At 41.4% G+C, this 26,462-nt stretch overlaps 1 protein-coding gene and 1 long non-coding RNA gene across 17 annotated transcripts in view; one reads left to right on the forward strand and one right to left on the reverse strand.

Annotated features, from left to right (window-relative positions):
• Positions 1-20,565, reverse strand: part of LOC138760874 (uncharacterized) — a 195,180-nt gene extending 174,615 nt beyond the window's left edge. For 6 of the 7 annotated variants that reach the window (XR_011355920.1, XR_011355918.1, XR_011355922.1 and 3 more), the window contains exon 1: positions 20,215-20,462. This is a non-coding gene — a long non-coding RNA (uncharacterized lncRNA). The other variant, XR_011355924.1, reaches the window with a different exon arrangement.
• Positions 20,556-26,462, forward strand: part of LOC138760870 (centromere protein J-like) — a 221,397-nt gene continuing 215,490 nt past the window's right edge. For 7 of the 10 annotated variants that reach the window (XM_069932120.1, XM_069932122.1, XM_069932121.1 and 4 more), the window contains exons 1-2: positions 21,728-21,952; positions 22,519-23,039. In XM_069932120.1, coding sequence (XP_069788221.1) covers positions 22,617-23,039 — 423 coding nt within the window. In that variant the 5' untranslated portion in view covers positions 21,728-21,952; positions 22,519-22,616. Of the gene's footprint in view, positions 20,634-21,727; positions 21,953-22,518; positions 23,040-26,462 lie in introns of those variants that run through there. The other 3 variants (XM_069932115.1, XM_069932116.1, XM_069932117.1) reach the window with 3 other exon arrangements.

Consider the following 26,462-nt stretch of genomic DNA (forward strand, 5'->3'; position numbering starts at 1 on the left):
CAGAAACAATCCCTTTAGCCCTTTATTCAAATTTTAGTTGGCCACATCTTGAATATGTAATGGAAGATTACATTTCCAAGATCACGATGTCCAGAACTGTTGAATGCTGTGACCAGAACTACTACAAAATCAGTGACATATCAGTGACATATCAGTGACATGATTTAATGATATAGAACATTACAAAACAGTACGGCCCCTCCAGCCCATGATGTTGTGTCGACTTGTGGAAACCTCCACAACAATTTAATTTTTCCATACCTCACACTTCTATTTTTATCACATCTTTATGCTTATCTAAATCTTTTGAATGTCCCTATTGTACCAGCCTCCACCGCCACCCCCAGTAATGCATTCCAGGCACCCATCACTCTGAATTAAAAAAAATCTTACCTCTGACACCTCCCTTGAACTTTCGTCCACTCACTTTAAACAGGTGCCCTCTGGTATTTAACAATGTTGTCCCTGGATAAAGCTGCTGGCTGTCCATCCTTTTTAAGCCCATCATAAACTTAAATTCCTCTATTAAGCAATCTCTCATTCATCGTCACTCCAAAAAGAAAGACCCTAGTTCTGTCAATCTTGCTTAATTTGACATGTTCTCCATTTCAGGCAACATCCTAGTAAATCTCCTCTGCATCTTCTCCAAAGTATCTACATCTTTAGTGTAATAAGGTGACCAGAACCAATACTCCCAAGTGTGGTCTAACCAGAGTTTTATATACCTGCGACATTACCTCATGCTTCGTTAACTTAATTCCTTGACTAATGAAGGCCAACACACCAAACATTTTCTTAACCACCCTATCGACCTGCGTGGTAACCTTGAGGGATCTATGACCCTGGACACCAAGATCTCTCTGTTCCTCCATACTGTTAAGAATCCTGCCATTAATCATAAACTCTGACTTAAAGTTTGTTCTTCAGTGCGAAGTGCATCACTTCATACTTCTGCGGATTAAATTCCATTCTCTACTAAATCTGCATCCTATTTATAATCCTGTTGTCACATACAACAACCTTCTTCACTTTGAATTAACTTACTCACTCCTCTCCGCCCTCCCCCCATTTCCTCATCCTGGTAATTTATAAAAGCTTCAAAGAGCAATGATCCCAAAACAGATCCCCGCGGAACACTGCTTTCTGCAGGCAATCCAATTCTAAATCTAAGCAACCAAGGTTCCTTGGATCCCATGCCTCATGACTTTCTGAAAGAGCCTACAATAGGGTATCTTGTGAAATGCTTCCTAAAATCAATAGACATCAAATCTATCGGCTTACCTTAATCAATTACCTTTGTCACTTCCTCAAAAAACTCAATTAGGCTTGTGAGGCATGGCCTACTCTCATAAAGCCCTGCTGACTATCCCTGAGAATACTACACTTCTCTTAAATTCTGTCCTTAACAATCTTCTCCAATAATTTACCTAACACTAACCCTAACCCACCACTGACAGAAGACTCACTGGTCTATAATTTCCAGGATTCTGCCTTTTACCTTTCTTAAACAAGTGGAACTACATTTGCTATTCTCTAAATCTCCGATACCTCTTCTGTGCCCAGTGAGGATGCAAAGATCATCCCCAATGTCCAGTAGTCTCTTTCCTCGCAATGTAATAACCTGGGGACATATCTATTTTAATACTTTGAAGAAGATCTAGTACTTCCTCTTTCTTAACTTTGACATGCTCTAGCATATTAGGCTGTTCTACACTCACCTCCCATTCACCACGGTCCTTCTCCCTTGTGAACACTGAAGCAAAGAATTCATTTAGAAATTACCTACTGCCTCAGGCATATTTTCTCCTCTTTATCCCTAATTGGTTCTTCCTTCACACTCTTCATTCTTTTGTTCTCATGTATGTGGAATGCCTTGGGATTTTCTTGAATCCTACTTCCCAAGGCCTTCTCATGCCCTCTTCTAGCTCTCTTAAGTCCTTTTTAAAGTTACTTTCTGGCTACCATATAATTCTTATGAGCCGTTCATGAGTTTTGTTTCTAAACTTTATGTATGCTTCCTCCTGACTAGCTGTCCCACCTCACTGGTCAATCATTCTCTTTTACTTTGCCATCTTTTTCCTGACTCATTGGGACAAACCTGTCCTGGACCCTACACAAGTGGTCCCTCAACATTCTCTATATTTCTGCTGTACGTTTCCCTGAGAACATCTGTCCCAATTACTTTCCCAAGTTCATACCTTATCCCATAGCTCTTCTTAATTTTTCATTTCGTCTACTCCTATCCTTGTCTATGCTGAAGGCCAATGGGTTATGGTCACTGTCTCCAAAATACTCACTCATCAAGAGTTCTGTCACCTGACCAGATTCATTACCTAGTTCCAGAATGGTTTCTCCCCTAATTGGCTTGTTCACATACTGTGCCAAGATTCCTTCTTGGATGCACCTGACAAATTCTACCCCATCAAACTTTTGCACTAAGGGGACGGCAGTCAGTGTTAGGGAAATTGAAGTGTACCATGACAATAGTCCTGTTATTTTTGCACCTTTCAAAATTTGCTTACATATTTGTTCCTCAATGTGCTGGTGGCTATTTGGGGGCCTGTAGAATAGTCTCTATAGGGTGTTTGCTCCCTTCCTGTTTCTGACTTCTACCCACAATGACTCAGTGGGCAATCCTTCCAGAATGTCCTCCTTTTCTGTAGCTGTGATGCTATCCCTTCCTAACTCCTTATATTCACCATTCAGGACCTCTTCATGTTTCCTATCTATGGACTCAATCTGAGGCATCTCTGACCTGGCACCTGGGAGGGAACACATCATCCCTTTCACAGAATCTCCTGTCTATTCTCCTCATTAATGAATCCCCTGACTCTTGCTCTCTTTCTTTCTTCCCTTCTGAACTGCAGAGTTATATTATTGTTCTAAACATTCTCCCATTAAATGCTGAATTTCTAAGAGAAATTGCTGAAGTTGGGCAATTCATTCAGTAACATGTTAAAATCTACATTTTTTGAACACTGTCATGTTGTGGCTTGCCTTCGAATATACAATTAGAATTCTATTCTTTTGAAAAATAAGGTGATCATTAGAAGTTAATTTTCAATGATACGATATTTATCATTTTCCATGATAGTTTTAAAATAAAATTTAAAGATTTTTTTTTGTATTTTGTCATAATTTTTTTTAATTATGATAAATGCAGATTAATTGTATAGATGCAATTCTGATATGTAGCACTTAAATTACCAATATAAATCAAAGAACAGAACAATGTTCTGTTTCTAATTATGTTTCAGAAATGACTGTCATTTTAGTGAACTGACTTCATGTAAACATACTATCAGGTCAACAGTTGCGTCTGTTCAGGATTATTTTTAAAACAATTGTATAACAAGTGTATTCTGGATATTTTTGAAGTGACCAATGCTATTGTTCTTCTAGAACACACCGTGACAATGGAATTTCTGTTTGCTATTGGTGGACGGTTTGGGAGTTGAATGAAGCCCCAAATGTTATTCTTCCTTTCTGGAAGATAATGGGATTTGTAATTTTTAATGTAATTCTTTGACTGTCAGAACATTAGGTGTTACTAGCGTTATATAGGCCCAGAAGCAATAGAGACCTTTCTAAGAAACTCAGCATGAAACAAATGCTAATTTCTCAGCCACACTTTGATTATTGGAAATGCTAACCTGAGGCTAACCATCTCCAAAAGGAGAAGATGTGACAATATTGGAGGGGCCTTGGTTGCTTTCTTTGTTCACAAAAAAATTGTTAATGGCCCTGTGAACATGTTTACATTGCCTGAAGTCAAAACAGATGCAAGCTCAAGAGTAAAATGCATTAACAATATTTGTGTGAAAGTGATACTGTTATTCTGTTGTGTGGCTTTCCAAGCCAGTGAATATACTGTAGTTTATAGAAATAAATACGACAAAATCAAATTTTGCATTTTCATTATTTCTTTCTGTGATTGACCTTCTAGTCTAATTGTATTAATGTGATCTGGCTGAATGATTGTAAGGAGACAATCTAGATGCAGTCAAAATCTGGTTTAATGCAACCTAGATTGTATACCTAAAATGAAGGAGGGGGGGTGGGGGGGTGGCCTGGGAGGAGGGAGGGGGGGGGAGAAAAAGTCACTGTATATGTGTGAAAAAGAAAAAGTGTATATCATGGCTAATGTGATTTATGGTGTGAAAAATAAAAAATTTTTAAAAAAAAATCTGCTCCAAAGCAGTGGTTTTGAAAATTTGATTATTACACCTGGTTGGATAATGCTGATTTTTTTCCCCTTTAAAAGAAGTGTACACTTCTACTGCAGCTGAATGAGCAACGTAAACATGTCTAAAACATGTTGGCACACACATCCCAGCAATAAGAAGGGAAATGGCAAATATGTCCATGTCCAGTGAGGCCATCATCCTCTCAGCCTCAACTGCAACAGAGAACCCAGTAGAGAGTGAAACCACAGGGAGCAAGGAGACCTTCGGCATGCCTACCTTCAACCTTCAAAACCCATCCATGAGGCCGGAGGCCACAAACAGCACAGCCTCCAAAATCCTACAGACCTTTTATCACAGAAGTTGTGGACAACAGCAAGTGGGAATGTCTGGACCAGCTAATTACCCTGGGGTAGCTGATGGACTCCATTTGCTCCTTTGGGGCAAGTAAAACTCTAAGAAGCGATGGCTTACCAGCTGAGTTGGGACTGGGTGGATCCAGACTTGCTGGAAGTTTGTTCTGGGACAGCTGATCCACCCAGACCAAACCTGTACGTTTCTGGGCAGAAAACTCTTTGACAGCCACATGCTGCTTAGATAAACTATTCGCCTACTTGCAGGACAGGAACATGGGCACCTGACTCATCAGCTTGGACCAGAAAATTTTCGACCGGATATCACACATGTACATGATGGACATGGCCTCCAAAATGGGGTTTATGGAGCAAATCAGAAATTGGATTAAATTACTCTACAAGACATCCATAATGCATTTCAAATCATTAAGTGGGAAACATGGCTTCTCCATCAAGTCTGGAGTAAGGCAGGTTTGCCTATTCTCTCCAGTCTTGCTTCATTGACCATTTTTCTGAATCCAGCAGGAAGGACAAGGGGATAGGTTGGGTGATGTTGCCAGGCAGTGGAGGCACTCAGGTCAAAGTCTTGTACATTGATGATGTTGCCACGATTGGTCCGCAGGCTGATCAGCATCTGTGGCCAGCTTTAGTTTGCATTGGTGGTCAGGGTAAACTGGAAGAAGAGTGAGGTAATGTTCCTTGGTAACTGGTCTGACCAGTCCACCAACCCCTTCACAGGCAAATCTGATTACCTGAAGTTGCTGGGGATCTGGTTCGGAGGGATTGAGGTGTGCAACAAAAATTGGTCAGAGCAAATTGCAAAGATCCACCAGAAATTGGGTCTGTGAGAGAGGCACTCCCTCTCAATAACACAGAAGAATCTGGTCTCAGTACTGCCTTAATTGACGAGGTGTGGTTCTTCCCCTGCACCTCTTACTAAATCGCTGATAATGTCCTCTTGATCGAGACACAGCGGCAAGGATTGTAGACTTTCTACTGCAGCCTCCAGAGCAAGGCAAATATGCAGCCCGTGAAGGGCTGTTAACCTGCTCTTTCGGGCTCTCTCAGCATGATCGTGCTGCTCGATTGCTGCATATGGATGGATCAGGGGACAGGGCCCTGTCTGCCCTAATAAGTGCTTTGACTGAGGGCCACAGGCCTTGCCTGCTCTTCGAGCAGATCTTTCTGGAGCAACTGTCTGAAGATATCTGACTCTTGCTCATGGATGAGGATGGGTGGACATGCTCTGGCGCTGTCATAGCCCAAGTCAGCAAGGCCCATCACAGCCGACTGTTAAGCCAAGACCAGTGGAGAGGACAATTCTGCTATTATTATCAGTGATGGGTTGTGGAGGCCTGTCGATGCCATGCACTCTGCGGGTTTCTGGGAAATGCCCTGGCCAACCGTTGTTGATGGCTGCAGTGGTTGGCCCATGTGATAGCCTCCTCTACATTTTGGTCTCCTTGTCAGGCAGGCATTTCCTGGTCAACATTGGCGTCGAGATAAGCGTTCTGCCCCCCTGAAGCCTTGACAACCGCAACAGCAAACAGGGCCCAGCACTGAGGGCAGCTAACAACTCCTCCATCTGAACATTTGGTACCTGCACCATCCTCCTTCAGTTCGGCAACAGTTGATTTATGTGAACTTTCACCCTCACAGCAGAAGTGCAACCGCTCCTGGGGTTCAATTTCCTTAGTGCTCTTGTATACCTCAAGGAATAGCAGTTGGTGTATGCCAGAACTTTTCAAACTCTACTTCTGGGGAAAGCCAAACTACCTGTCCCCACATTGACTCTATAACGCTTTGCGACGAGGTCGCCCCTATTCTGGCAGAATTCCCCTCAGTAGTGGTGCCACAGTTCTCCACAGTCAAATCAAAGCATGAGGTAAGGCACCACATTTTGACTGAGGGTACATCTGCTACATGCCAGGGCACACCAGCTCCCCCCCCCCTGAAAAGCTCAGCTTAATGAAGGAGGAGTTCAAGAAAATGGAGGAGCTAGGGATTGTGTGGTGCTCCAACAGTCCCTGGGCCTCCTTCCTCCACATGGTGCCAAAAACAGTGAGGGTGGGGGTGGAGGCCATGTGGTGACTTCTGCCATCTTAATGAGGCCACCACGCCCGACAGATATCCCGTGCCCCACATCCAAGACTTCGCCACCAACCTGCATGGGGCACGGATGTTTTCCAAGATGGACCTCATCTGGGGGTGCCACCGAATCCCAGTTCAGCCCCAGTCAAGACCGTTATTATAACCCCTTTGACATGTTTGAATTCCTACACATGCCCTTTGGTTTGAAAAATGCTGCACAAACTTTTCAGAGGGTCGGGACCACCCATTTGTATTCATCTATTTGGACAATATCCTCATTGCTAGCTGCACCTGCAAAGACCACGCCACCCACCTAAGACAACTGTGCACCTGGTTGCGTGAATTCAGCTTGGCAATTAACCCCGCGAAGTGCCAATTTGGCCTGGACACTATTGATTTCCTGGGGCACAGAATAAACAAACACCCCTCCCAAAAAGGTCGCAGTGGTCTGGCAATTTGCCAAGCCACAAACAGTAAAGGGGCTACAGGAATTCGCTGGTATTCATCATGTGCCCCTCTTCACACTAATGGCGGGCAAGTCAAAGGACATTACCTGGGACGATGAGTCTTTGAGGGCTTTCCAGAACACCAAAGACATGCTGGTCAATGTCACCCTCCTGGTAAACCACAGACCAGAGTCACCTACCACTTTGACAATTGATGTTTCTAGGTAGGAGGCATACTGGAACACCTCAGTGAAAGTTGAAACCCCAGGCTTTTTTCAGCAGACACCTCTGCCTCCCAGAGCTCAGATACAGCGCTTTAAGCCAAGAGCTATTGGTGCTGTAGCTGGCGGTAAGACATTTCCATGACTTTTTGGAAGGTTGGCAATTTAAGGTCTTCACCGATCACAAGCTGTTGACTTTCACCTTCCATAAGGTATTGGCCCGACAGCAGAGACACTTATCCTACGTGTCTGAATTTACCACGGACATACAGCACATGGTAGGGAAAAGCAATGTGGTAGCCAACGCTCTGTCATGCCCCACAATCGAGTTGGTCCACACCCTTCCACAGGGGGTCGACTACATGGCCCTTGCCAAAGCATAGCAGTGAGACATTGAGATCCATGGGTATTGGACAGCCTTCTCCAGTCTCAGCGTGGAAGACATCCCCATCGGCCCAGGTAACCTGACGCTACTGTCCAACATCTCCACCGGAAGCACTTTTCTCACCATCCCAGCCACATAGAGGCGCCAGTTTTTCGACACAAATACAACCGGGCACATCCGGCAATACAAGCCACAGTCAAGATGGTGGCTAGCAGGTTTGTCTGGCAGGGCCTCCACAAGCTTATCAGCCAGTGGGCCAAGACCTGCACAAACTGCTAGTCTTCAAAAGTGCAGACTCACACAAAGTTACCCACACAGATCTTTGAACCAGCGCAAAGCAGTTTCAGCCACATGCATATTGATATAGAGGGGCAGCTAGCAGTTTCCAGTGGGGTGAGATACCTGCTGACCATGGTTGACAGCTCCATGAGGTGGCCTGAGGTGGTCGTGCTGCCTGATACCGTTACAAAATCCTATGCCAGGGCACTTAATGACACATAGGTGTCCAGATTCGTGGGGTACAACCTCAGACGGAGAGAACAATTTACTTCTGGGCTCTGGGCAGCAATGGCTAACTTCCTGGGGGCACAGCTCCACCACACCATGGCATATCACCTTCAGCCCAATGGGTTGGTGGAGCAGTTTCACAGGCACCTGAAGGCAGCCTTGAGGGCCTGGCTCAAGGGTCCCAACTAGGTGGATGAACTGCCTTGGGTCTTTACTGGGGATTTGCATCACACTGAAGGAAGACCAACACCTTGGTGACAGAGATGGTCTATGGCACAACCTTAATCATTTTGGGGGAGTTCCTGGCTCCCACAAAATGCCCAGAAGACTCCGCAGCCACATTTGAGAACTTGCGGCAAAAAGTGGGGTCCCTGGTCCTGCACAATCCCCACCAAATGGCCAGCCCAAACATAACATCCCCAGGAACTTAAAAACTTGTCAGTATGTGTTCGTGCGAAGGGGTGCACACCAGCCGCCCCTACAATGACCCTATGAGAGGCCTTACAGAGTCATCAGGGGCAATTGCTCCACTTATGTCTTCGACATTGGTGGTAAGTAGGAGCCTTCACTGTCAACTGCCTGAAGCCAGCATATCTGGACTATAACCAACCAGTCTCAACTCCTCCCCCGCAACACAAGGGCAGACCCCCAAGTCAATTGGACAATGGCCCGATTGCCAGTTCTGGGGTGGGGACATATAGCGGCTCATGCACGGATAAGTGGACTGGTCCACAAAATAGCCGACGAACACGACAACCATGTGGACCTTGGGGTGATACTGGCTGTCAACTCAGGTGATCTCCCGCACGGCGGGAAGACAGTGAATTGTGGCGGGAATGCCAGCCAATCCCAGGCTGGTGCTCCAATGACGCCTTGCCCTGATGTCAGTGCCTGGGGACCATATAAATGTGACGTCAGTGCAATAAACCAGTTTTGATTTCAAGGCTTTGGTGTGCTTGCTGTTCTTCTCCATGCCTATGTGGCATGAACACTTCAACTCTATATTTTTCATGTCCTTAAGTGCCTTAATTTTGCTTCAAGTTTTTGTGACAGGTAATGAAGGTTTGTCTCGCTCTGCTAGCTTTTATTGAAGAAAGGTATGTATTGTTCATTATTTTCCATAAAATTTATGCTGAGATTTGTGCTAACCCTCGTAAGAAGTACTTTCGTTTTGTAATCATTAATTTTTGTTACTTTCAAAAATAACTTTACCCATGAGTTCCTTGGCAAAAAAGTGCCAGCAATATTCAGTGGAATACTTATCGTGTGGCCTCATTACATCTCTGAAAACCCTTCTCTGCCCATATGTTTGATTTGATTAAATATATTTTCAAACAATAGCATTGAAGCTAAGCAAGTAAAACAACTTTTAGAGACTGTACATAAAGAGGAGTGATAAATCCTTGGATTACTTCAAAACACTCTGAGATAATCTCAAGAGAAGGCCAACGCTTAAACAGGTGATTATTGAAACATCACATGAATTAGAAAAGGGTCTTCTTGCATCATATAACTTGCTAAAGGTGGAAATGCGCTAACATTGCTGAGTCACTTATATGGTGGCCTTCAGTGTCCATAATAATAACTGATGTCATTAACTTAAATGCCAAACAAACTATTCAGGAAATTTCTTTGAGTATTTCACTGTTTCTAGAAGAATTGAAGAGACAGCGAGGGACATTGAAAAACAATTAGTAATTTCATTATGATCCAAGAAATTCTTTTACAATTAGATAAGTTCACTTTTCAAGAGACCAACACTCTTCTCATGGCTTAAGCCAAATTCTGGAATGGAAACAAGGTGATGGAAGATATGTTTGTCAGAAGGATTAAAATAGATACTAAGGGACTGACTTTTTTATAAAGAAGTTAAGAATTATATGAACAAGAACAGTATTCCATTCATGAACATAGCAGTTGCCTATGCCACTTCAGTGCCTGGCCACACAGTCATGGGTGTACAGTGAGTAGGGGAGTGGGCTAAGCATGCATCTTTTATGTTGATAGTTGGTGAGGAGGAGACATTAGGCACTTTCAGATGGCCAATTGCCCCGCTTGTTAAGCCGCATATTTTGGAAATTTCGGGAAGCCACGTGAATGCGCAGGAGCCATCTGCGAGGTGAACTTTGTAACCCTCCTCCTAGAGGGATAATCGCCGCAGCACAGTGGCCTCCCCAGCCATCTGAATGCAGCTGCCTGAAAGCAGTTGTATTCGGGATGATAGTCAGCTGGCGAGCACCTGACAGCTCCTCTCCTAGCTGCCCCTTCTCCCGGCATGGGACGTCAGGGCAGGAGCAGCCAGCGCGGGGACGTCACGCGTGGGACATCCCCACACTGATCCCGCTGCCCTGCTCTCTCCCCACTCCCGAAATCAATCCCCACACTATGGGGTGGCCGGTGTTGACTGTCAGCGCGAGGATGTCCCACCCACAGCGATATCAGGCTGTGAGCAGGATATCCCCATGCTGAGAGCCCGCACTGGCTGTCCCAGCTGACAGCCAGCCATTCCAAATCTGACAGCCCAAGGGACAGGAGCCAGAGTGCACTCAGATGCGCATCCTGGTGCAGCTGTCCCTTCAGGTGGCCAGCACTGCACTTTTAGCGCTGCCACCTGAATGACAATTCAAAAGGCCGCTTCCTCTTCTTCAGGCACATTCTTTGCGGAGAATACACCTGAAGAAGCTTATTGTTTCCAATCTGTACTGACTGTGGTTTTCCAATGAGGAATACAAGGATTCAGTTGCAGAGGGAAGTGCCGAGGCCCAGGATTTGGAGCTTGTTGACCAGCACTGAGGGAATAATGGTTTTAAAGGATGAGCTGTAGATGATGAAGAGCAGCCATATATATGAGTTGTTGTTTTCAAGGTGATCCAGAGCTGAGTGGAAAGCCAGTGATATTGTGTCTACTGTGGAGCGATTGTGACAATAGGCGAATTACAGTGGGTCCAGACCTTTGTTTAGGTGCATATGACCAACCTCTCAAAACATTTCATCATAGTAGATATTAGTGCTACTGAGTGATAGTTATTGAGGCACCTCACCCTGCTCTTCTTAGGCACCCACCGGGATGATTGAAGCCCTTTTGAGGCAGATAGGAATCTCTGACTGCAACAATGAGTGGTTGAAAATGTTTGTGAACACTCTGGTTAGTTGGTTGGCACAGATTTTCAATACCCTGCCAGGTACACCATTAGGGCCTGACGCTTTCTGAGGTTTCAACCCCTTGAATAATGTTCTGACGTCAGCCTCAGAGACAAATATCTCAGGGTCCTCAGCGTTTGCAGGGACTCATAGGCACTATTGGGTTCTCCTTCTCAAATTGGGCATAGAAAGTGATCAGCTCTTGGCATATTACCAATTGAGATCCTATTTGAAGGATAAATTAGGAAGCAGTTTGAGTTTGCCAGAGGCTAGTAACCTTGAATATGTGATTACAGATACAATGTTAATCAAAAGATTTATAACAAATATGTATATTAAACTGCAAGAAAAGGAGAATGAGGAAACAAATGGTAAAACTAAACAAAAATGGGAACAAGATTTAAATATAAAGATAAAAAAGGAAACATGGGAGAAATTATGTTCTGGAACGATGAGAAATACAATAAATACGAGGCTACGTATGATACAATATAACTGGATACACAGACTATACATTACACCTCAAAAGTTAAATAAATGGGACCCAACAGTATCTGATAGATGTTTTCGATGTAAAAAAGAAATGGGAACAACAATTCATGCAATCTGGACATGTGAGAAAGTAGAAAAATTTTGGGAAGATCTCAATCAGATATTAAATAAAATAACAGAAAACAATATACCAAAGAATCCAGAGATCTTTCTCCGAAGTAACATAAAAAACAAAGAATTTGGAATTGATATGGAGGACGCACAAAAAAGATTTGTTAAGATAGCTCGAGCCGTAGCAAAAAAATGTATTATGTCAACCTGGAAATTGGAAGATAATCTGAAAATACAACAATGGTATATAGAAAAAATAACATATAGTTTAAGAAATAATATTGAAATATTCGAACAAATATGGGAGCCTTACATTAAATACAATAGCGAAAACCTACCGGGGACAATCATTACCTAAGTTGATGGAAGGAGAAGGAAAGAAAAGAATGGACTCAGTAGAATTTCTGGTGTATTTTTGTTGAGTGACAACATTGTCTGACTGGTTTAATGTATCCTAGATTGTATACCTTAAATGGATGGGGGGGGGGGGTGGGTTGGGAGGAGGGGGGGGGGAGAAAATGTCACTGTATATGTGTGAAAAGGAAAAAGTGTGTATCATGGCTAATGTGTTTTATGGTGTGAAAAATAAAAAATTTTAAAAAAAAGAAAGTGATCAGCTCTTCAGGTATCACAATCATCTATGGTGTTTGCCCTCACTTTGTAGGCTATAATGGCCTGCACTCCCTGCCATAGCTGGTGTGTATCTACCTCTGACTCTAGCTTCTTCTGGAATTGTCACTTTGTTTCAGAGATAGCATTTTGCAGGTCATACCTGGACTTCTTGTAGAGATCTGAATCCCTAGCCTTAAACACCCTTGATCTTGGCCTCAGCATGTTTAGAATCCTCTGATTTATCCAAGGCTTCTGGTTGGGGAACACCCAGTATGTATGTGTGGGTATATGCTCATCTCAGCAGATCTTGATGAAGTTGGTGACACATGTTGCATATTCATTCAAGTCTAAGGATAGGTTCTTGAATATGTTCCAGTCCACTGATTCAAAGCAGTCCTGCAGACATTCCTCCGCCTTCCTCAACCAATCTTTTGCCATCTTCACTTCTGGTGCTGTGGTCCTCGGTCTCTGCTTGCACAACGGGAGTAGAAGTACAGCCAGGTGATCAGACGTGCTGAGTGCATCTAAGTATGACTCGGTAGGCATTCTTCATGGTAGTATAGCAGTGGTCGAATGTGTTGGGTCCTCTGGTTTCACATGTGATGTGTTGGTGATAGTTCATTAGAATCTTCTTCAGGTTGTCCTGATTAAAGTCCCCTACAATGATCAGGAATGCATCACCATGTGCTGTTTCATTGCTGCCAATCATAGTGCTCAGTCCCTCTAGTGCCTCAGTACAATATACCCAAGGATTCACCTTTACCCACGACATTTTCCTTTGGTTATGGAGTCATACAACACAATGTCCATGCCAATTTTTTTTATCCACCTGCTCTAATCATATTCTTCTCCTGCATCTAATAATGAATGAAATGTATTTTCATGTACAAAGTATAATGTACACACACAATGTAAGTCACCCAGGTAAGAAGAGAAAAATTGATAATATATAAAGAGGAAAATCAATAAATAAATATACAGCAGAGACACATGGGAGACTGCCGATGCTGGAATCTGAACCAAAACATACTCTGCTGATGGAAGTCAGCATGTTAAGCAGCATCAGTGGGAGAAAAAGGAAGGACAACTTTACAAGCAAAATCACTTATTGAGACAGTCTCTATAAAGGATTTGATCTTGAAATGTCGACTATTCTTTTACTCCCACTGATGGTGCTTAACCAATTGAGTTCCTCCAGCAGAGTAGGTTTAGCTCCAGAAATAAATGTTCATAAATTCAGTTTAGGCCAAGTATTTAATTGGGTAAGAGCACTTTACCGTCAGTCGAAAGCTAAAATAATTACTATAGACAAGGTTGTCCATATCTCCATCTCTATTTGTTATGGCAATATAGCCCTTGACTGAAGCTGAACATTAAAGGTCGCAAAATTCAAATTAGATATTATTTTAACTCCAAAAATAACTTCTTACAAATCCAAAAAAACCCTAATAAAATAAAACTCCCCTTGCATAATAAAAAAGGCTCCTAAATTAATAAACTACAAAAATAACCCCCCCTTCACAAAGAAAAAAAATTAAACAAATACAAACAAAAAAAAACCCCACAAAACTACAAAAGATTAGTAATTCCCCAATTAACTGGGTGTGGAAAGAAAAGAACCCCCCCCCCCCCAAACAGGTGGCAGATGACTTCCAAAAGCTTCAGTGTCATCCACCCCCACACAGTCGGACTTACAAACATTCAGTCCCAGAACTTGTTCTTGATCATCAATATCAATCAAGCTTTTTGACATTCAATCAACCTTTCGTTGGAGATTCAATGCAATGTTACTGAAGAAGCCTGAATTTGTTAGTTTTATTAAAGATCAAATTGTCTCTTTTTTGAGTTTTAATAGGAATTCAGTACAGAGTAATTTTATTTTATGGGATGCTTTGAAGACTTTTTTATGAGGTCAAATTATTAGTTATTCGTCGAAAGAAAAAATAAATTTTTGGCCGAGAGTCAGATGTTGGAAAAACAGATAGCTAGTTTGGAAAAGGAGTTTCAGAAGAATTGTACATAAGATAATAAGGCAGCTCTAACTAAATTAAAATTACGTTACAATACATTACAAACATATCAATATGAGCGATTGATTCAAAGATCTAACCAACATTATTATCAGTTTGGTGATAGAGCACATAAAGTTTTAGCTTGGCAATTGAAAACAGAACAAGCTTCGAGAACTATTAATGCTGTGAGAAAAAGTACATCAGTTACTTAAACCTCAGGAAATTAATGACCTATTTTTTTATCATTTTATAAGAAATGATATACTTCTGAGGGGGTCCAAGATGATGGTTCTATTGAATTGTATTTTGTCTGGTTTAAATTTGCCAATATTAGGGGAAGATGATGTGAGAAAATTAGATTCTCCTTTTACAGATCTTGAGATAAAGGATGTTATACAACAAATGCCAAATGGGAAGTCTCCGGGAGACAATGGATTTTCTGCTGAATTTTATAAAGTTTATTTAATGAGGATTTATCACCTTTATTTATGGATGTTCTTCAACAAGTAATACAGAACAAGCTTTACCGGAGTCTTGTTAAAATGCAATAATAACAGTAATACCAAAAAAATATAGAGATTCTTTGAATGTAGCTTCATTTATTAAATGTGGATTATAAAATAGCGAAATTATTGGCAAATAGACTTGCTAAATATTTGCCTCAGTTAGTACATGTAGATCAGGTGAGTTTTATTAAGAATAGATATGCTTCTATTTCTTTAATCAATGTCAGCAACCCAACCTTGATGCGGAAAAAGCATTTGATCGGGTTGAATGGAATTTTTTTATTTAAAGTGTTGGAGTTTAAATTTGGCCCATTTTCTATTGGTTGGGTTAAGGCATTATATAATAATCCAGTTGCTAGGGTGGTGACAAATGGTCAAACCTCATCATTATTTAAATTATTTCGTTTGACACGACAAGGTTGTCCTTTGTCACCAGCTCTATTTGCATTGATCATAGAACCGTTAGCTCAAGCGATAAGACAGAACAAGAATATTAAAGGTATAAGGATAGCAGAGGATGAATATAAGATTAATCTGTTTGCAGATGATGTTTTGATATATTTATCATATCCAAAACAATCTTTAATTCATTTGCAAAAATGTTTAGAACAATATGGTAGATTGTCTGGATATAAAGTGAATTGGGATAAAAGTGAAATACTACCAATTTCAGATGGAGATTACACTCAATGTAAGCAAATTACTAAATTGCATTGGACTAATAAGGTTAAATATTTGGATATAATGATTCAGTCATTGTATAAATTAAATTATGTCCCTTTAATGAGAAAGATTAAGGCAGATTTCATTAAATGGACAGATTTACCTTTGTCATTAATAGGACAAGTTAATTGTATTAAGATGAATATTTTTCCATGTATTCAATATCTTTTTCAATCGATTCCTTGTTTACTTCCAAAATCAATTTTTCAAGATTTAAATAAGTTTTTATGGAAGCGAAAATTAGCTAGAATACCGTTGCATAAATTGACCTGGAAATATGTTTTGGGAGGTTTACAATTACCTCATTTTCGGAATCATTATGAAGCTGCTTAATTAAAATGTATTAATCGTATGTTAGATATTTCATATCCTCCTAGTTGGGCTAGGGATGAATTAGCTAATATTTTTAGAGTTTTATCCTCATAAGTTTATATTTAAGTGGAATCCTGTTTTATTGCAGAAATGTGCGAGTTTTAAAGCATTAATTAGAAATTTGGACTAAAAGGAATTTTATTATAGGCACAAAAGGAAAAAATATGAATTCAAACTCCATTATACCAAAATAGACTTCTTCCTTTTTCTTTGAATATTAGATTTTTAAAGGAATGGCAAATTCAAGGAATAGAAGTGTTAGAGGATTGTTTTGAGGAAGGTAAGTTTCTTTCTTTTAATCAACTTATGGAAAAATTTGGAATATCAGCAAATTCTTTATTTGTGTACTATCAAATTAGAGCATTAGTGAAAGATAATTTTGGAAGAGATATTAAAATTTCTACATTAACCAAATTTGAATTTTTGATTTCTCATTCGTCAAATAGGGTTTTATTTCTGATATGTGTATATTGTTGCAGGATACTCTGGATAGACTAAATTTAGATAAATCTAAGAGTAAGTGGGAAGGGGATTTAAGTTGTGATATTGATCAGGAGTGACTAAATTGCTTGACATAAGATATAGTATGGATAATTATAATTTTTTGCATCAGTTGTACCTGACCCCTGAGAAATTGAAAAAATATGGATTACTGATTCAGAGGTGTGTTTTAGATGTGGACAATGTAAAGGAACCTTTTTACATTCAGTTTGGTTTTGCGATAAGGTTCAACCGTTTTGGCAAAGAATTAGAGAATTTCTTCAAAAAATTGCTTAAGATTAATTTTTTATTAGATCCGTAAGTTTTCTTGTTAGGTTATACTGTCCTATTTAATGATTTGGGGTTGGATAAGTTTCAGATAGCTTTTCTTCGTTTAGCATTGGCTATTGCGTGTAAATGTGTGGCAATTTCTTGGATGATGCTGAAGTGAATAAAGTTCGTTGACATAATGAATTGAGACCTTGTTTTATATGGAAAAAATAACATATAGTTTGCATAATAATAATAATTTTTTTGATCAGATGTAGTCACCTTATTTGAAATGTATGGATTTAGCAATATATTAAGATATTGTATGTTTTATTTTTAAACACTTTTTTTTTGCTCCCCTTGCGGGGTTTGCTGAGGGTGGGGGGGGGAGGTGGGTTGGGTTTAGTTGTAGTTTATTTTGATCTCTATTTTATGTATTGTTCGATAATATTTTCAAAAATTTAAATAAAGTTTTTTAAAAAAGTATTGGGGATTACATTTAATAGTAATATGAATGATCTATACAACCTTAATTATCTCCCCTTGCTGAGGTGGGTAAACCTGCCCATCACATTATTGGGCAGAGTAAATTGTGTAAAAATTAAGATATTGCTGAGAATTCAATCCTTTTTTACTTTTTCTTTTTTAATCATTTTATTAATTTTCCACAAAAAAGAAAAAAAACATAAATATACAGAAAACATGAATACAACAATCAAGTACTTTTCAATCCTTTCCTATCTCACTACCTAATAAATTTTTAAAAATTCTTAATGGACATTTCTGTTCATTCCTTTGTTCAGATAGTTTCTAGAATTTCCATAGATTATAAATTGGGAGGGTTAAAATTACCGGATTAAAAAAAAATATTATTTAGCTGGACAAATTTGTTTTGTTGCTGCTTTTTTAAATGAGGTGATTCCTTCCTGGCTTATAATTGGTTTGCACATGTTAGGAGAGGAGATGGCAGAAGAATTTACTTATAAATGGAATTTTAAATTAATTAAAAGGAAAACAAATTACCCATTATTGAAACATGTAATTTATATTTGGGATAAAATTAAATAATTTGTGGGCTTAAAACAGGGATTATCCTCAAAAACACCTCCATCTCAAAACAGTTTAATACCCGTGTCTTTGGGTAACAGAATTTTGGCTACCTGATACCAAGGTGCTTTGAAGATTGTTATGATCAACAGAGGCAATTTATGTATTTTGAGAGAATTAAAAATAAATATAATTCACCTAACAACATTCTTCTGTTATCTCCAATTGCAATCTTTTTTGAGGGAAAAGTGAGGACCATTAATGATCCTGCCAATGTGCTCAGACATGGAAATTCTAATTTGAAAGGGGAAGGCAACTAAATTTATCTCTAATATATATGCTCTGATCCAAGATCAAAGCCCAAAACATAGATTGAGGCAGAGATGGGAATCGGATTTGGGCATTGTAATTGATCCACAATGCTGGTCAGATCTATGTATAGATAGTATGACTATCTTAATTAATTCTAGATATAGACTGATTCATTATAATTTTCTGCACCAATTATATTTCACACCTCAAAATATACATAAAAATAAGACAGAATTTTCTGATAGGTGTTTTTGTTGTGGTATAGATGTTGGTACCTTTTTACATTTCAGCTGGTTATGCATGAAATTAAGACCCTTTTGGATAGAATTAGGGGAAGTGTAGGGGTGAACTTCCCTCTAAACCTGGAATTGTTTCTTCTGGGGAATTTGGCAGTTATAAAAATGAACTTCTCCAGAAGTAAATCTAAATTTATTAAAATCGCATTGTCAATAGGCAGGAAATGTATAGCAGTAACATGGAAATCCAATTCCTTGCTTCATTTTGATCATTGGAACCTGGAAGTGCAAAGTTGTATCCCCTTGAGAAGATTACTTATATTCTTAGGAATGGATATAGTATGTTCATCGAAATTTGGCAACCTTATTTCGATTACTTAAATGCCCAGATTTTTTAATACTTTTAATATGATGTTTGTCTGAGATGTTGAACCTTGCTCCTGTTGCTTTTTCTTTTCAATTTTCTTTTTAACCTTCTTCTATTCCCTGCTGTCTGTCCCCTTTTCTTTCAAATCTGGGGAGGGAATGTTGGGAGAAGAGGGACTTTCCTTTCCTTTTTTAATTTTTTTCAGACCTTATTAATGTTTTTCTATGATTTTCTATTCAATGTATTATTGTTATGTTATTATATTAATTGAGTCCTATTTTCTTAAAACAAATATTATAGAAAAAGAGAGAAATGTTCATAGCTGGAAATAAATCATAGTACAAAAATGGGCTCAATTGTACAGACAGATCTTTGGTGGAATTGAAGCAGTCTTATAGTAAGTGTAATGCCAGGAGGTTAAAGATACTAATACCAGTTGGAAAAGATGTTCTTGAATCTAGAGGTATCAGACTTCAAGTTTCTGTATCTTTTGTCAAAGGCATCAGCTCGAAGAGTGGGGGGTCTTTTATGATGTTGGCAGCCTTCTTGAAGCAGTGTCTAATGTAGATGTCTTCAATGGCAGGGATTTTGGTGCCCATGATGGATACTGCAGCCGTCTGCATTTCTGAGCATTCAAGTTTCCAAAACCAGGCCATGATGCAACCAGTCATTATAAATACATTAGTCAAAGATGGATTTCTCTTTCACAAAGCCATGCTGAGTTTGCCTATTTCCCTAGAGTTCTGGTAAGTGTTCTGCAATAACTGAAACCTGTAGCTCCTTCAAAATGCACCACTTCTCTGTTGATTGCAATTTTGTTGAGTTCCATTTACAGAAGTAGATTACAGCTACTTCTGGGATGTTGTGTATTTCCTACAGTGAACAATGGGGTTGACTGATTGTTGGCACAGACTCAGTGAAAGAAAGGATCTGCTTCTATGCTGTATTTCCCTGATCCCATGAGTGACCGTCCCTCTCTCTGGCCCACCTGTGCTGGAACCACTGTTAATACTGTTTGTATGCATGGGAGTGCATGGGTGGCCTGCCCCTTGCTGATTCTACTTGTGGCTCCCCCGCCCCCCTTGATTAGGCAGCAACACATAACTCCTTCCTCAGAACAAGCACAAGTCATGCCTTCTGTTTATAGTAATAAAAGCCTAGGCAGTTAACTTCTGATCTTTGAAGTTATTGATAACACATCACCACACTCTCTCCCTCTCTCTCTGGCCTTACCTTCCTCCCACCCCCCCCCCCCCATCTCTCTTTCTCTGGCCCTCCCACTCGTCTTACAACATTTTGGTCTCAGGATATGTTGAATCATGGTGGTCAGTGGAGATACTCGCCTCTTTAGTACTTTAGCAGCATCCTTGGTGGTTCTGAAAGCAACTTCCATCTGAGTAACTGCTTTGATTCCACCAACAGCCGGTCTCATGTCACTGAAGGCAAAACGACCTGAATATTTAGAAAAAGCTCCTCACACACATGATCTCATTTGGAACAATGGCAGCCTCCATTCTTTCTCTTCTCCCTCTCCCTTTCGTTTCTATTTCTCCCTCCCCCCTCCCAAATTCGACAGCCAACCGCCCTGTCATTCCAGTGAACCCACCTTCCCGTTTCCCCAGCTTGGCCTCCTCTCTTCCACACCACGAGGGGCAGTGACGCCACTGACGTTGGCGGTGTGGGTGGTCGCCTAGCGACCGGCAGTGACCGTTTGGAAGCTGGAGACGGAGAGTGACGGTGACGGTGGCGCGAGGGAACGGAGGTGGGAACGCAGCTGGGGAGTGGTGGAACGCAGCTGGGGAGTGGTGGGAACGCAGCTGGGGAGTGGTGGGAACGCAGCTGGGGAGTGGTGGGAACGCAGCTGGGGAGTGGTGGGAACGCAGCTGGGGAGTGGTGGGACGCAGCTGGGGAGTGGTGGGACGCAGCTGGGGAGTGGTGGGAACGCAGCTGGGGAGTGGTGGGAACGCAGCTGGGGAGTGGTGGGACGCAGCTGGGGAGTGGTGGGACGCAGCAGGGGAGTGGTGGGACGCAGCTGGGGAGTGGTGGGAACGCAGCTGGGGAGTGGTGGGAACGCAGCTGGGGAGTGGTGGGAACGCAGCTGGGGAGTGGTGGGAACGCAGCTGGGGAGTGGTGGGAACGCAGCTGGGGAGTGGTGGGAACGCAGCTGGGGAGTGGTGGGAACGCAGCTGGGGAGTGGTGGGAACGCAGCTGGGGAGTGGTGGGAACGCAGCTGGGGAGTGGTGGGAACGCAGCTGGGGAGTGGTGGGTACGCAGCTGGGGAGTGGTGGGAACGCAGCTGGGGAGTGGTGGGAACGCAGCTGGGGAGTGGTGGGAACGCAGCTGGGGAGTGGTGGGAACGCAGCTGGGGAGTGGTGGGAACGCAGCTGGGGAGTGGTGGGAACGCAGCTGGGGAGTGGTGGGAACGCAGCTGGGGAGTGGTGGGAACGCAGCTGGGGTGTGGTGGGAACGCAGCTGGGGAGTGGTGGGAACGCAGCTGGGGAGTGGTGGGAACGCAGCTGGGGAGTGGTGGGAACGCAGCTGGGGAGTGGTGGGAACGCAGCTGGGGAGTGGTGGGAACGCAGCTGGGGAGTGGTGGGAACGCAGCTGGGGAGTGGTGGGAACGCAGCTGGGGAGTGGTGGGAACGCAGCTGGGGAGTGGTGGGAACGCAGCTGGGGAGTGGTGGGAACGCAGCTGGGGAGTGGTGGGAACGCAGCTGGGGAGTGGTGGGAACGCAGCTGGGGAGTGGTGGGAACGCAGCTGGGGAGTGGTGGGAACGCAGCTGGGGAGTGGTGGGAACGCAGCTGGGGAGTGGTGGGAACGCAGCTGGGGAGCGGTGGGCAGGGTGGGACGGACCAAGAGTGAGGCAGGGGCATGAGAGGTCAGTGCCGTGCTTTGCAAGGTCTGTTGCTTAATGCACTGACCTGGTTTCATGCATTTAGTTCCCCCCATTTTGATCTCGTTAGCTCAAGGTGAGGGGTTTTAATCCTTCTGTTGTCCATCATGAAACCCCCTGAATTTTCCTTTCCCTCCAGTGAGGGATAAGATTCGAATTCGAAACCTCCCGCTTTGCCTTACTTCTGGTATGTGAAGGATTAGATTCTATGTTTTTATTTTGTGTTGTTTAAAAATCATTGACAATTTCTCTACAAGTATTTATATTTGCTCAAAATACTACGATGTAAAAAAAAAATACAATTTACAGTAATAAACTATGGTAAGGTATCGCTCGCAGCCACGAACTATTTGAGTTTGGCTAGCAGGTTATTAGAGATTAGAGGCTTCAATCATTTAATTTTAAATAGTTGCATATTTGTGGATTTTGTTTTAATTTTAATCATCGATTTGATTATCTCAATAAAGTTGTTGAACAAGCAAGTTTATCCACTGTTCCAAATTACTTTGGACTGCAATGTCTAATGAAACAGAACATTAAGACTATTACTTTTGCTGAAATATTGTTGTATAATGTGAATAGTTCATTATTGTACTGCAATCATGTGTGTTAATTAAATGTCAAACTATTCAACTGTAGATTAATTAAACCAAGAATATAATGTATTGTTGAAATATACTCAAAATTCTGAGCATTAACACTTGGAATATGAATTGCTAGATCCTGAAAATAATTACAGTCCTGTTTTCACAGCTTATTTGAAGATTCTTCTGTAGCTAAATCCTTCAAAAGTGTGAACAACAATCAGCGAGAATAGTTTTGAGCGCACAGTCTGCTATAATCAACTTGCAATGTCATCCAATATCCCCAAGGACAAGAACTGTGTATCCCTCGGGTCCCCACAGACAGTTCAACTATGCACTGGCATGGAAACTAAGGTGGACACTGATTGTAATGCAACTACTTTAATTAATCAGCAAAGATGGGAAGATTATAATGACCAGTTGCCACAAGTTGAACCAATGCCGCTTTCTGGGAACAGCAATATGTCAAGCACAGGCTACTCTGAGAATATGTGGGGAAGTAAGATGGCTCTGGATTCAAAACAGACCCTGCAAACTAATTCCACCGTATTTCAAGGTTTCTCCAATGCCAATCGTAGCCAGGCTCTTCAAACCGATCAAGTGCAAACTGACAAGACAAATCCGGTCTTGGATCCCATAATTAACAATGAGTTGAATCAACAATCTACACTTTACAGAAACGTGCAACAGGTGAATAATTATTGCTTATGTATTGATTTTAAAACTTTTTTATTAATAGATTTATCATAGAATCAATTTCCATGCTTGTAAACTAATTGCATCATAATGAAATTACTGGGAAGAGCTAATGATTTACAGATATGAGATTGAAGCTCACTGAGTGCAGTGAAAATTAGATTCCGTTAATTTAATTAAATTATGTATTTTTATTAAAAAATCATATCATCCATAATTAGTGATTGTGAATGTCTTTGAGTGAAACAAAAATGGTTTGTATGTGACTCCAAACTGAGAATTTTTGGATTGACTCTTATTACAGAAATGACTTAATTAGTTAAGTCCAGTTGTATCAAAATTGCCACATCAAAACATAACAATTATAACACAAGATTGACCATCTGTCATTGATGTAAATGCATCAAAGAACTGATGCTTAAACTGGGAGAACAGTGCCTTTGTTGTTCTCACAGAATCTCTATCTTTATGCCCTGTTTCACTCCCAGGAGAGATCCATCAGAAGTGGTTACATGATAGGGAAGCAGCAGCTCTGGGAGTCTTCAGCAATGCCTTGGGTCCATGTAAAGTCTCATGGCATTGTCTATTAATGGCCACCTACTCTCCTTCTTCACAAGATGAATGACCGTGTCTCATGCTCAATTGGAAGAACCCAACATCAAGATTGATTTGATAGCACTATCTCTGTCTGAGCTTGTAATGTCCTGAAGGACAGCTGGCAGACTTGGTTCATGGCCCATGGGGGAAGAGCTAACAATGATTTTAACCAACTTAACCTTGTCTTCAACAATCTACCTGTTGACAGTTATTGCATCACAATCCTTGTGAGACATAGTCCCAACTTTGCACTGAAAAAGCACTAATGTCAGAATCAGAATTTATTGTCATGAACAAGCTATGAAATCCATTGTTTTGCAGGAACATCGCAGTGCAAACATTTATATAAACCATCTTACTAAAATAAATAAAAATAGTGCATGAAAAATCAAAGTAAGGCAGTGCGTTTGGTTTACTGATCATTCAAGAATCTGATGACAACAGAGAAGAAGCTGACTTCTGCTGCTGCATGCTCGTCTTCGGGCTCCTATACCTTTTTCTGATGGTACCGGAGTGAAGGGGGCATGGCCTGGGTGGTGGTGGGAGGACCCTGAAGATAGAGGCTCCTTTGTTAAGATACTGCCTCTTGCCGATGTCCTTAATGGAGTGAAATCTGGTGCCTATGATGTTGCAGGCTGAGTTAACAACCGTCAGGAGTTTTTTCTTGTCCTGAGCACCTGACAGTGATGTAACCAGCCAGAATGCACTCCATGGTACACCTGTGGACATATTCAAGAGTCTTCGATGGCATACCGAATTTTCTCAAACACCTCACAAAATAAAGCTGCTAGCAAGCCGCCTTCATGGTTGCATTAACATGGAGACTCCAGTACAGATCCTCAGATGTTGACATCCAGGTACTTGAATTTCTTAACCCTCTCTACTACCGAGCCCTCAATAAGGTTCATATTCTCCTGTCTTCCTTCTGAAATTCACATCATCTCCTTGGTTTTGCTAACGTTGAGTGCGAAGTTGTCGGAGTGGCACCATTCAATGAGCTGATCTATCTCCCTCCTGTATGCTTCTTCATTGCTTTTTGTGATTCTACTGTCAACCATGGTGTGATTGGCAAATTTGTATATAGCATTGGAATTGTGTCTGGTCACACAGTGATGAGTGCACAGTAGTGGGATAAGTACACATCCTTGAGGTGTGCCTGTGTTGATGGTCAGTGAGGAGGAGACGTTTCCAATTCATACTGACTGAAGTTTTCAGATGAGTAAATCAAGGATCCAGTTGCAGATGAGGGTGCAGAGGCCTAGGGTTTGGAGTGTTACGAGCCCAAAGGACCCCAAAACCCAGCAGCAATAGACATTCATCAAGACAAGTATTTACTTAAACAAAAGTTGTTTTTAATTATCTTTAAACATGAAAACAGAATCAAACTTTAACTTATCTCTATACTTAACATGTGTGTGTACATTTCAGAAAAATTCTTTGGTTCTCAGTTCAATCTCACTATTCCTTCTTCCAAGTTCTCTGGATGCAGGCAATTCTTATATTGTGCACAGAATTTAACATGTATAAAGTTCACCAGGCTTTGGTGCTCAAAAGGTAAATGTTTACCGTTCAGTAAGGTTCTTGTAGGGTTTGCAGAGAGAGATTTGTTGTTTCAGGATTTCCACAACTGAGGTACCACCATTAGTCACCTCAATATCTCACTGATGAAACTTGCCCCATCAGGGTTCTCCAGATGGTAACCTCTTTCTTTCAGGCTAACACAGAGTTCCTTTCTGTTACTTTTATTCCAAGAGAAATATCTGACAGATAGCACTTCCAGCTATCCATTGCTCTGGAGCTTTCTGCTTCAACAAGCTTCCTGGTTTGCACTGTTCAACTGCTTTCAGTGTCACACACACTGGCTGAGAGAGCTTGTCTCCTCTCCCTCTCTCTCCTCAACTGCCAACTACCAGAAAGCCCATGTGACTCTCTCACTTGCAAAAGCCCCCCACCTTCTTCAGAAAACCACAGGAGTTCTCTTTTGGTCAAGCTGTTGTCTTAGATAAACGATAAACAAAACCCAGGAGTGACCTTTCTGTGAGCACTCTGTAGGTACTTTTAAACAGCTAGTTTGTCTCCTCCAAGACAATGGTCTATTCATTTCATGACGTCATTTCAATTAGCACCTACTTGTGAAATGTGCATAAAATTCTCCATAGTTTTTGCAGTGTTCCTGAATATGAATTCTTCAGTCTTTCAAATAAGATCTGTTTTAAAATGTGTATATGTATGTAACCCGCTAATCTTACCAAATTCCTCCCAATATTTATCCATTACAGGAGCTTTTAACAAGTACTGAGGGAATAATAGTGTTGAAGGCTGAGCTGTAGTCAATGAAGAGCAGCTATATGTATGAGCTGCTGTTTTCGAGATGATCTGGAGCTGAGTCAAGAACCATTTGCTGTGGAGAGATTATGATGATAGGTGAATTGTAGTGGGCCCTGTCCTTTGATTAAGTAGGTGTTGATTCTGGCCATGAACAACTTCTCAAAGCATTTAATCACAGTAGATTTTCGTGCTACAGGGCGATAGTCAATGAGGTAGCTCACTCTGCTTTTCTTGGGCACCAAGATGATTGATGCCCTTTTGAAGCAAGTGAGAACTTCTGACTGCAGCAATGAGAGATTGAAAATGTCCATGAACACTCTGGCTCTTTTGTTCGCACTATTTTTTGGTACTTTGCCATGTACACCATCAGGGTCTGATATCTTGTAAGAGTTCCCACTCTTGAATGATGTTTTGACATCAGCTTCAGAGACAGATATCACAGGGTCCTCTGCCTTTGCAGGGATTCTCATAGGCACTGGTGAGTTCTCTTTC

This window comes from Narcine bancroftii, chromosome 4 (genome assembly GCF_036971445.1).
Source record: "Narcine bancroftii isolate sNarBan1 chromosome 4, sNarBan1.hap1, whole genome shotgun sequence".
Taxonomy (NCBI): Eukaryota; Metazoa; Chordata; class Chondrichthyes; order Torpediniformes; family Narcinidae; genus Narcine; species Narcine bancroftii.